This window comes from Sebastes umbrosus, chromosome 7 (genome assembly GCF_015220745.1).
Source record: "Sebastes umbrosus isolate fSebUmb1 chromosome 7, fSebUmb1.pri, whole genome shotgun sequence".
In the NCBI taxonomy this organism is placed as follows: domain Eukaryota; kingdom Metazoa; phylum Chordata; class Actinopteri; order Perciformes; family Sebastidae; genus Sebastes; species Sebastes umbrosus.
This window is the reverse complement of record NC_051275.1, coordinates 29,404,838-29,417,083: the sequence shown is the minus strand read 5'-3', so window position 1 is coordinate 29,417,083 and position 12,246 is coordinate 29,404,838. Positions and strand designations below refer to the sequence as shown.

At 40.7% G+C, this 12,246-nt stretch overlaps 1 protein-coding gene across 1 annotated transcript; it reads left to right on the top strand.

Annotated features, from left to right (window-relative positions):
* The first annotated feature begins 1,749 nt into the window (after nucleotides 1-1,749).
* On the top strand, nucleotides 1,750-9,457 carry LOC119491637 (thymus-specific serine protease). The gene is made up of 13 exons (XM_037775789.1): nucleotides 1,750-1,810; nucleotides 2,345-2,514; nucleotides 3,173-3,272; nucleotides 3,639-3,768; nucleotides 4,229-4,352; nucleotides 5,095-5,172; nucleotides 6,091-6,138; nucleotides 6,240-6,356; nucleotides 7,265-7,429; nucleotides 7,686-7,830; nucleotides 8,861-9,040; nucleotides 9,147-9,304; nucleotides 9,398-9,457. The coding sequence occupies exons 1-13, from the start codon at nucleotides 1,750-1,752 to the stop codon at nucleotides 9,455-9,457; spliced, it is 1,536 nt and encodes a 511-aa protein (XP_037631717.1).
* Nucleotides 9,458-12,246: the final 2,789 nt, after the last annotated feature.

Here is a 12,246-nt window from a genome sequence, read left to right as displayed (position 1 = left end):
TGGTGCTGAGCAGGCCGTGCACGGTGGGTTTTGCTTTTTTGCTAAATTTCATCACACATGATCCATACAAACGTTGAATGTAGCCACTTTAAATCTATCTTTTCACATGTACCTCTCTTACATGTTCTAAAACAGGAACTCTACTGTATGTTTCTTCTTCTATTAGTCAATGTTAAAAAAAAAATCTATGAACTGAACTGTCCATTTATTACCTACAGTAGCAACTGCTTCAATTTGAACCGATCAAAGTGTGGCACAAATGCCGTTGATTTTAATCTGAAAAAATGATCAGCGTTGCTTTTTGGACGGAAAGAAAGACGGTGAGAGAGCAACTTACCAGCTCTTTTCAGATGTCAGGATGTGGGTTAGTGTCATCAGAGGAAACTGCATGATGATCTTTAATGTGATACCACATCCTCAAACTGGAGGGCTTACAAATAGCAACTAAACAGCCACCTTTAAAGGACCAGTGTGTAACATTTAGGGGGATCTATTGGTAGGAATGGAATATAATATTAATAAGTACGTTTTCTTTAGTGTGTAATCACCTGAAAATAAGAATGGTTGTGTTTTCATTACCTTAGAATGAGCCGTTTATATCTACAAAGGGAGTGGGCAAAGAACATACTGTATATGGCCAAGAAGTGAAAGTCAATTGTTTGTTTCATTGCAACATCAACGGCCAGCAGCAAAGCTACGCTTTCGCCATTTTAGACTGAGAGTGACTACCGGACGCCAGTAAAACGTCTACAAATTATTTCTCTTTTATTGTCTAATTAATGTCTCTTCCGAAATGGCCTGTGTTGAACAACAAAAATATTATAAATATAACAAGCAGTGTTTTGTCTCTTCACTTCTATGCTCTTTGGAGCAGGTCCCCTCTCCACGGAGTGTTTCTACAGTAGCTCAGAACGGACAAACCAAACACTGTTAACATATCCTGCTTGGGCCGGAGTCGATAACGTTACTAGCTGCCTTCGCCGCCGTTCTCTCTCTCTTGCTTCACCACTCACTTCCCACATACACACACACTCTACGCACTGGCTCTTCTCTAAATGACCAACGCTACTCTTACAACAACTGGCTCTAGAGAGATCCTTTCACGTTTTCACGTCAGCCATTGTAGCTCTCCAACACACTCGGCACCCGGGAGAGGCTTCAGATGACTGCAATCTCCTCACCTCACTGCTAGATACCACCAGATCCACACTGGACCTGTAAGACAGACTTGAGATGTATGAACTCAAACGAAGCATTTCATTAATTACATTTTCATTTTAAATTACAAATTCATTAGCCTACATTTTAAGTATTCAGTCGACTCTCTTATCAGAGCAACTCACTGTGTCTTTCTTTTGCTCCTTAAGAACACACAACACTGAGAGACACCGTGAGTGTTTCTTGGGATTAAGCTTGTATGCGTGTCTGTGTGTGTGTGTGTGTGTGTGTGTGTGTGTGTGTGTGGTTTTCTCCTGTAACTCAACCACTCCAAAAACGCCATGACAAGGCAGAGAGATCTCGTTACATCACCAAGCTGACGCTCTATTTTGCTGAGCAGTTTATATGTGGCAGATACACACACACACACAGTCTCATGATATGCCAAATGCAGATCATAATAATGCACAGGTCATATCACAAGGGATCACCTCATCATCAGGGACTATATAGGGAGCTGATGAGAGGTGGCGTCCTGCAGATTGGACATGCATTACATTTAACTTAAAGTCTCCTGATTTGGTGGTAAAGATGCTTTTCTCACCGGCCCGCTGTCTCATCATTCTACTCCTCTTCAACTCAACCGATGCAGGTGAGTTGATGCTCAACTGGATGTGATAATGTGTTTACTCACAGATTTAAAACTTGACAGCTTGATGATACACACACACAAAAAAAAATCAAAGCAATTCACACATATCAAGATTTGCTAAAGTTGAAATCATACTTCCAGCACAAATATGACAAATCTGAGGCGATCGAGTCATATTTCGAGGTTATTTATGTTTTCAGTTGTCACATTTGAGCCGGAAGACAAAAGAAAAGAGAAGCTGGTGCTGACAGTGAATCCCTTGGGGGAACTGATGTTATGACTGTTCTTGAAATAGATCAGAGATTTTGTAGGTCGAGTTTTAGGTATTTTTGCAAACCATCACATCAATGACATGAACATAAGCTGTTTTTATGCATCAAATGGCTGATAGAGCCACATAGGAGGCTTCTTAGAGCAAGTACTCACCTCTGGTGCATGCATGGAGGCTAGCAGGTCAGTACGGCTGCTGAAATGACTCCCATCATTGTCCTCCTCTCTTCTCCCTGCTTCTTGGTTTCTTTTTTTTAATGCCAGGACGGATTCTGAGGAAGATCAAGGAGCGTGTGCGTAATCTCCAGCTGCAGGAAGCCAAGCAGCAACTCCAGACGATCAGTAGTCGTCAGCCTCTCCAACATGTGAAGGAGGGCAGGATTCACCAGCAGCTGGACCACTTCAACCGACAAGACGTCAGCACCTTCCCTCAGGTAGAGAAAGATCAATGACAGTGTGAGTGAAGATGATGACATGATAAAGGCCTTGAGACATTTCAGACATAAGAAACAATCACACATGATCTCACGAAGGCAATGTTTCATTTAAAGCATCAAATACGACGCAATCGTATGTTATTTCTGAGGATTGTTCAACTGTTTTTCCAAAGCATTAAAGCTAACAATGGGGGCTGGAAGCTGGAGAGGTGCCAGTTCATCTCCTGGGCACTGCTGAGGTGCCCTTGAGCAAGGCACCAGCTGCTCGGGGCGCCTGTCCATGGGCAGGCCCCTCGCTTTGACATTTCTCCATTAATACATGTGTTCAGGTCCCTTCTTCTTCTTCTTCTTCTTCTTCTTCTTCTTCTTCTTCTTCTTCTTCTTCTTCTTCAAAACAGCTGCTTTTCAGCTTACATCAGTATCCTGTCCCACTGAACTGTGTTGCCTTTACTTTGCTCTACAAACAACAGCTAAACTGAGCATCCATCTGGAGAAATCTAGACTGGTTGAACATTTTCACCTTCAGCTTCATTTAGCTCTCACTGCCAATGTGCAAATGTGTCCAATGCAGCGTTAAATAAAGTATTACTGACACAAAGCCTATGAATGTACTGCTGGTTTGGGTGATTCTGAATAAAACATTTCTTTCTTCAAGAGGTTCTTTGTGAACGAGGCGCACTGGCAGCGTCCTGATGGTCCAGTGTTCCTCTTCATCGGAGGAGAAGGGCCCATCTTTGAGTTTGACGTTCTGGCAGGTACAGTAGGATGTCCTCCGCCGTCTGACACACAAAACAGCAGATTGGTTAAGCTGATACACCCCCTCACAGATTTGGAAATGAAAGTGGAAACAATGAGTGAAGCATCATGTTGTGTGTTAGTCAGATGACACTTGTGTGTTTGCAAGCATATTTATCATCTTTTCTTTATCATGCCCTATATCTTATACATGCTTCTTCGTACTTTGCAGAACTTAAAGCCTGTAGTACAAGGTTTATGTTAAACAAAATAAAACATTCTTTAAACGGTTTGGTCCCCTAATAGTGTCAGTGTTTTACTTGTTTTCAAAAAAGTATTAGACCTTGCTACACTGAATCTTATCTGCTGTGACCATGTTTTCCCAGGTCACCATGTTGACATGGCTGAAGAGCACGGGGCTCTGCTATTGGCTCTGGAGCATCGTTTCTATGGCGACAGCATCAACCCTGACGGCCTGAAAACGGAGAACCTGGCAGACCTGAGCAGCCAGCAGGCGTTAGTGTTGGCTCCTTACCAGTGTGTGTGTGTGTGTGTGTGTGTGTGTGTGTCTTTCACCTCACTTCCTCTCCCTCATTGCATATGTATGTGCATGTGTCTCTTTTTGGTTTGTTTATGTTCATTCAGTTTCCCTCTCCTTCTTTCTGTCTATTTATAAGTGTGTGTGTGTGAGTATTTGGTTTGCCACCCGAAATCTTGTCCACTATATTACATACATGACGTTATGCGACAGGTTAAAATCACATATACAGTGGGGGGGACAATGATCAGGCAGTGATCTTGAATGGTACACATTTTCCAGGATACTCAAGGGAACACCAGGACAGGTGTTGCCCTATTTGATCTATTATCTGTTTCAATATATGCCTTTGCCTGTGCATGTATCTATAATGTGTGTGTGTGTCAGGTGAAAGACTGAAATGGTTAAACTGAGTTTTTGTGTGTGTTTTGTGTCTAGACTCACTGACTTGGCTGTATTCCACCAGTACATCAGCCAAAGCTTCAATCTGAGCCACAGGAACACCTGGATCAGCTTCGGAGGCTCGTACTCAGGAGCTCTGTCCGCCTGGTTCAGAGGAAAGGTGCACATATATATATGACATTAACCAACACATGAGACAAGCAGCTTATTCACTGTCACACTCAGGTCTTAGATGATCATTAATAATCTGCCCTGTTTGTTCAGATTTAAAGGATGAGGCTGCTGCTTTCTCATTGTCAACAAAAAGAACAAAACCAACCATGGATTTGTCCGTCTCTCTACCCTGTCTGTGGCTCCCAGTCTTTCCTACTGTAGATGGAAATCTTCAAAACTGAATCACAAATATGGACAGGAGTAGCCTAAATAGTTTATTTGTTGATGTTTTTTTTCCAGGTCGATTTGGACGCTGCATTAGCGAGCATTTACAGCAGCAGGATGGAGTAGGTGGGATTGACTCAAAATAAAGTTACAGTGGCCGTGTTCATTGTAACGAGCATGTCAGCAACACCGTGGCTTATTGATGCGTTTTTAATAGTTTCTGGACAACAATGGAGCTCCATGGCACAGAGGAATAAGACATATCAGGCTTTGGCTACACAGACAAAAGGGTCAATTCATTGTTGGTTTTGACCTTCTCATGGGATTCATTGACAATAAGAAATAAGAATATCACCAGACTTAGAACCCAACCTTATATTGCATCCCCAAGTTTGTGAAAGGCATTAGATGCATTTTCTATTATGCATATGCCACGCGGGTCAGAAAACAAACACATTAGACATTATAAGAATGCATCAACTTACATATTAGTTTGTCTGTGTTCCTCTTGCTTCCTGCTGCAGTTTCCCAACCTGGTGTACGGAGCTGTGGCCTCCTCCGCTCCTGTCAGGGCCGAGTTGGACTTCTCGGCCTACAGCAATGTAAAGTGGCACAAATGCATGGTCACAATATTAACATATTACCAGGGCCGTAGCCAGGAATTATTAGAATACTGAGCTCTAGTGTCCAAATGCCACCCTTGCACCTAAGACATTTTTGACAAGCTTTAGAAGAAAAAGTAAGCAAATTATCAAAACAAAAATCCCCAATTTTTACCATTTATTTACTCATTCGTGGTTACTTTAAATTTTATATTCCAACTTTATGGTCTAAATGCTGATTCAAAGCCTTCTCCACCAGCCCGTTCTCATTTCCAGGAAGTCAAATACCGACGCTGTGTCACGGCCGTCGGTATTCAATACCAACGCAGAAGGCACTCTTTTGCGACGGTAGGAGACGCACTGGGCTTTCCATTAACTACGATGTAAACACATCCGCGGCAACAGTAAACGCTCAGAGAAAGTGCGTTGGGAGTATGGTGGCATCCGCTGTTCGTGTCCCATGTGTTACATTTCACTTTCACTTTACAATCAGCTGTTCGTCCATGTCCCGTGTTCACGTCAAGTCACATTTGCACTATAAAAACGTAGTACTTTTAAGCCCAACTATGTTGTTTTTTTTAAACCTAACTAAGTGTTTTTGTTTAATTCTCAACATTAATCACGTGTTTACTGCGACGGAAAAGTGACATCGAGGGGTTTGACAAAGCGTCAGTATGCGACGAGTTGAGATGAGAACGTGTTGTCTCCACAGCCCATTATTTAATTTTAATATGTGTGTAATCAAACACGCCCAATTCCCAGAAATATTACCAAGGACATGACGTTAGTGTACTAGTGTATCTATGGCCCTGCATATTGCACATGCAGAATTGTTTTTAGTCACTAATTAGCCTGGTGATGAATGCCTCCTGTAAATAACCACACTATCTCTCTCACATCTGTGATTTCCTGTTTCAGATTGTTGGCTTGAGTCTCACGAACGAAGCAGTCGGTGGCTCAGAAAAGGTGTGAAGGCTGCCACCTGTCTGTGCATCGTGTGATGAGAATTACATTTCCGTCTGTCACTTGTGTTAAATTCACACTACTCATCCTGTCTCTTCCTGCAGTGTCTGGCTGGTGTGCAGGAAGCCTTTGCTGCTGTGGAAGCACTGATGGGTGGGAATACTAGCCAGGTGGCCGAGGACTTTGGCTGCTGTCAGATCCCCAAAGATCTCGATGATCAGGTGACGGCTTTGGTTTTTATGAGATGCTTTAGGGGAAAATGTATTGGTTATTAGGCTTCACAAAGGGGAACAAAGAACCCTCTCTGTGGCATTTTGTTTGGGCATTTTTGTCCTTTGTTATGTTATTGTTTTAGGAGTTTAGAGAATTTGTCATCACATGCTGGTGTAGTAAACTCTCCATACTTGTGACCACTAAACGGGACTTTGAACAGCACTATCAGACTGTTAAGGAGTTCTTAACATGCTGGACAAAGCAAACCTGTATGCCTACTCTAAAACACTGGTTTCTTCTTTCAGATATCCCACAGCCCTATGAGATGAATTAAATTGCACTAATTTGAATTATATTAAACTAGATAGTTACAGGTTTTCTTTGCAATTGCTAAAACACAATTTCTGAAACTAGGCCCCTATTTGTCGAAAGTCTAAACACAAAAAACAAGAACATATACACGAAATATTTCATAATTTCAATCATTTATCCATTACTTTTAACTATTATCTTTTTATGAAATCCTATACCATGACTTTTTTGTAATTTTAGTTACATACTATATTATAATTTGTATGACTTCCTTTTACATACTACTGTATACTATGACTTTCTTTCAATTTTTTAATGACTTTCTTTTAAATACTATAGTATAACCTTTTGTGACTTTTTAATAATTTTTTTACATACTATATTATAACTTTTTTATATTTTAATGACATACTATACTATGATTTTTATGAAATTCTTTTACATACTATACTATATCTTTTTTAATGACTTTTTATGATTTTTTTTTACATACTATACTATGATTTTTATGAAATTCTTTTACATACTATACTATTCTTTTTTCAATTCTGATGCAGAACAAATGAGTGGAAAATAACTCTTTTACTGTACACCTCTACTTCAGATTGAGCTGATGCAAAACCTGGCCGACATCGTCATGGGAACGGTGCAGTACAATGAAGAAGGGGTGCTCATGTCTATTAGTGAGCTCTGTGGTTTGATGACCAATAAGAGCGAGGCGTATGAGGAGGAGATGGAGGCTTACAACCGCCTTGTTAAACTTGCACAGGTATAGAAAACACACTCAAACAGTACAAGGATGAACTCCTGCTTGTGAGTTTCTCTTTGTTTGCACAGTATAACCAGCAGATGTCACTGTGGAGCCATTTTCATGAAGAGACAGGCTTGTAGCCCCCTAGAGCTAAAATTAAAAGGTGCAACCTTTTAGGATTCCTCTTGCCAGGAGAATTATGCAGCCAGGGACCCAAGGGCTTTCTATGTTTTGCGTGTTTTTCCTCTGTGTGTGTATGTGTTTGTTTGTGTAGATTTACCATTCAACCAGTGAGGAACCGTGTCTGGATGTCTCCCACGAGAAAACAGTGAAGGATCTGATGGACACGTCCCTCCACTCAGGCAGGAGGAGAGCCGCGAGACAGTGGACCTACCAGACCTGCACCGAGTTTGGCTTCTGTACTATACACACACACACACACACACACGCACACACGCACACACACACACACACACACACACACACACACACACACACACACGCACACACGCACACACACACACACACACACACACACACACACACACACACACGCACACACACTAGCACGCACACACACACACAGCCTCAAATGACAATGTGTAAAGTCAAGGGTGTAGGTTTGTTTTCAACATTGGAGGGGGGGACACATATGAAGCCGGGGATCTGGGTTTTGTCCCCCAGGAAATTTGAATGTCAAACACTTAATTTCCTGCATTCTTGTTTAATTTTTATGCACCAATTTCTGCCTTTTCTGCATCAAGTTATCGTGGAAATGTCTTTATTTATGTAAAGGAAAACACAAAATTCAGGTGTCAGGTGACAATTCAGTTCACTGGATCCACAAGAGTCTTTACAGTGATACCCAATTTATGTAATTCAAAGACTGTTTAGGGACCCTAGTATGCAAAAATATTCAAATACATCATTTTTAGAATAAGCAAAACATAATATATACTATACTGCATGCGAACAACTGCATGTATTTGCCCAAAACTGCATGTATTTAGCAGAAAGTGGGCATGTCTGTAAAAGGGAGACTCGTGGGTACACATAGAAACCATTTTCATTCACCTATCTTGAGGTCAGAGGTCAAGGGACCCTTTTGAAAATGGCCATGCCAGTTGTCCCTCGCCAGAATTTAGCCTAACTTTGGAGCGTTATTTAACCTCCTTCCCGACAAGCTAGCATGACATTGATACCAATGGATTCCTCAGGTTTTCTAATTTCATAAGTATATTCATAGCTTTAAGACTGAGCCCACTACAACCTCTTACAGACAGTAATGTTGGCCGGGATCGCCGGCAATCCCGGGGGTCACAGAGGGTTTGATCATTATTTTTTAGGGGTGCTGAGATGAAATTTAGGTGTGCTTGAGCACCGATAAAAAGAGTCTAAAATCACCCCCTGCATGCCACCCTTTCTTTGTGCGTGTGTGTGTGTGTGTAGACCAAACCTGCGAGGATGCAACTTGTCCGTTCTCTGGGATGGTGACCCTGCGGAGCCAGACTGAACTCTGTCCTATGGTGTTTGGCATTTCCCAGCATTCCCTGCCTGGACGCATCGCCTTCACCAACACTTACTATGGAGGAGACAAGCCACACACACACAGGGTGCTCTATGTCAATGGTGAGACAAACTAGAGACAAAATCACAACAAATGACTGAACCTGAAAGGAGGTGAAAGAACACAAAACAGTGGTTCATTTAAAAATCCATAACATGATTACCGCAGGTGGAGTTGACCCATGGAAGGAGTTGTCGGTGGTTCAGGACAGGAGTACTGAGGACGGAGAAGAAGCCCAGATCGTTTTCATTAAGGACACGGCTCACTGTGCTGATATGATGAGTAGAAGAGTCACAGACCGACGCTCGCTAAAGAAAGCCAGAGAGGTACGTATGCGTCGTGATATGTTATTACGTAATCTGCATAACAAACATTAAGATGATAAAGTCCTAAACAACAATCTTCCCTCCACCTCTCAGGAGATTGAGAGACATGTGTCCAGTTGGCTGAAGATGGCCACCCAGCAGAAGATGGTCTGATCAGATCACATTATAACCCGATCAGCTCTTATCACCGGTCCCTGAAACAGATAAGAAGCAGTTAATAAGCTGGTGTTCCTCGCTGCTCTGCTTCATTATCAACCTCATCTCCTTTCATTTCCTCTTTCCTGTTCTCCTCCTCCTCACCATCCATCCATAACTATCTCAGCACTGCGCTTCATCTGTGTGTGTTTTGGTTTTATTTTTTAAAGATTTTAAGAGGCTAAATAACTATAATATTCGTGAGGAAAAACTGTCATGGCCATTTTCAAAGGGGTCCCTTGACCTCTGACCTCAAGATATGTGAATGCAAATGGGTTCTATGGGTACCCACGAGTCTCCCCTTTACAGACATGCCCACTTTATGATAATCACATGCAGTTTGGGGCAAGTCATAGTCAAGTCAGCACACTGACACACTGACAGCTGTTGTTGCCTGTTGGGCTGCAGTTTGCCATGTTATGATTTGAGCATATTTTTTATGCTAAATGCAGTACCTGTGAGGGTTTCTGGACAATATCTGTCATTGTGTTGTGTTGTTAATTAATTGCCAATAATAAATATATACATACATTTACATAAAGCAGCATATTTACCCACTCCCATGTTGATAAGAGTATTAAATACTTTTGAACAGTTTAACTGTGATTAAATATTCCAGTTGATTGACAGCCGTAATCTTTTTATGTGTCCTTACAGATGTTTTTCCTGTTTTTAAAGTTAATATTAATTTGGGAATGTAGAAATAGATTCTGTAGGAGCTATTTAATTGTTAATTAAAATTAATTGTTAGTATTTAGTTGTTTTGCTATTAATAAGTAGTATTGTTTGATTGATTATTCTAGATGTTCATTTATATTAGATTTTGATAGTGTTTTCTTTCGTTATTATTTTCTTATTTAGTATTTTGTTTTTGCAAAATTAGTATTTTGTTTTGTTTGTGAATTGGGTCACACTGTGGGCACCTGCAGTTTAATTCTTCTAGGTAGGCAGGTAAAGTACCAGCATGCACCTGGGTGGGCATATGGTTTTTTACCAGAGAGAAGCAGTGACAGACATGAATTCTTTTGTTTGCTTCCTTGTTTTTGGATAAATTAATCATAAGAAACACAGAAATTTTGCACGGACAATGGACTCTTATACCCGTGATGCGTCAGAGTCCCTTTGATTTAAGTTTGATTCAGATTTTTGTGACCAAATTTGGCCACTACAGTTTCCTTTATGCTCCTTTTCCCTCACTATCTTTGTCTTAGATTTGATATTTATGGTTCAGTTTAGTTTAGTTTATTATTTCACGTCATTACGTTAGTTTCTTCCTGGGGTTTGACACAGAAATCACACAGTTTAACAAACAATTATAAACATTCAAACCTCACATAACATACAAAGATAGTCATCATCAAACCATTAGACACTGCAAACAAAAACAATCAGCAAGCAAGATGATTAATTAACTGTTCGTTCATACAGTTAATTGCATCACTGTTAGCATTTTTTATAATGTTTTCTTGAAAGTGTCTCTGGTATTTGTCTTAATAACTTGATCTGATCCTGTAATGGCTCTGTAAATTACAGTAGATTTGTCCTCTGGTGGTAGGAGATATCCCAAACTAGCCTGTGTTGTCAGATAATTATATTCGCTGTTATGGTTTCTTATCATTTAAGACATCGCTGAAGAAGACTGGAGAGTTTTAAGGTTTACATTTACTGAGTTTATGATTGTATATGCTTATAATAACACTGATTATATGGCTGTTTCCTACATACTATATTAGCTTTTGGTTTGTTTTTTACAATATTGATCAGGTGCCATAACCCTGTAGTATCACTAGGGCGCGACATTGCTACATGTGTGTGTCAAACCCACTTTTTGTTCCTCGTTCTCTGTAAAACACCGGGAATCAAACAATATTTATCTGTTGTTCTTAATAAAAGTCAGCAAATGTCTTTATTGTGAACACTTGGTGCAGATTTATTTCTATCATTACAGAGCATTTGTTCATGAGTTGGCAGGAAAACTGAACGTGTTACGTCACAGTTTATCCGTAGATGTGATACAGTTGTGTTGTTGTGTTTGTATCAGTGTTGGAGAGTGTTTGTGTGAGAAAAGGTGAGGAAGCACCAGTTGTCCCAAGGCCATCTGTTTGCTGTGTGTGTGTTGTGTGTTGTGTGTGTGACCCTCTCCGTAGGGGGTCAAAAGTGGGAGGTCACGACCCCACTGACCCCGTGGGAGTCGAGATCATCAATCAACTACGGGCTGGACGGAGCAGCAGGGGGGACACACACACAAACACACACATATCTAGATACTGTAACACACACACACTCTGCAGGCGCACCAACAAATATACTTATACCTAGTACCAACAAATATACTTATACCTAGTACTAACAAATATACTTATACCTAGTACCAACAAATATACTTATACCTAGTACTAAAAAATATACTTATACCTAGTACCAACAAATAAACTTATATCTAGTATAAAATAGACTAAAAATACATCTCAATCACACAAATATGATGAATAGAATAGAAATGTCTCTTGTGGACAGCTGATAACAACCAGATATCAAACACTTAATTCATGTTTCAGCCTGCAGTCACACACCACAATTACATGCATAAAGGCCTCTCAGACATTAGCTGCCAGCCAAATAGGCTGTGTGTGTGTGTGTGTGTGTGTGTGTGTTGTGTTTGATAACATACGGGCTTTCTTATTCATGGGGAACTCACAGATGCTATCACACACCTCAGCGCAGAGACAAAAGCTTTAAAGAAAGTG

Bases quoted from the DNA above. Each gene is read 5' to 3' on its own strand.
- LOC119491637 (XM_037775789.1), top strand. From the start codon at position 1,750: ATGCTTTTCTCACCGGCCCGCTGTCTCATCATTCTACTCCTCTTCAAC. The intron at 3,273-3,638 runs GTACAGTAGGAT...ATGTTTTCCCAG, and splicing joins TGAGTTTGACGTTCTGGCAG to GTCACCATGTTGACATGGCT. The intron at 4,353-5,094 runs GTGCACATATAT...TTCCTGCTGCAG, and splicing joins CCGCCTGGTTCAGAGGAAAG to TTTCCCAACCTGGTGTACGG.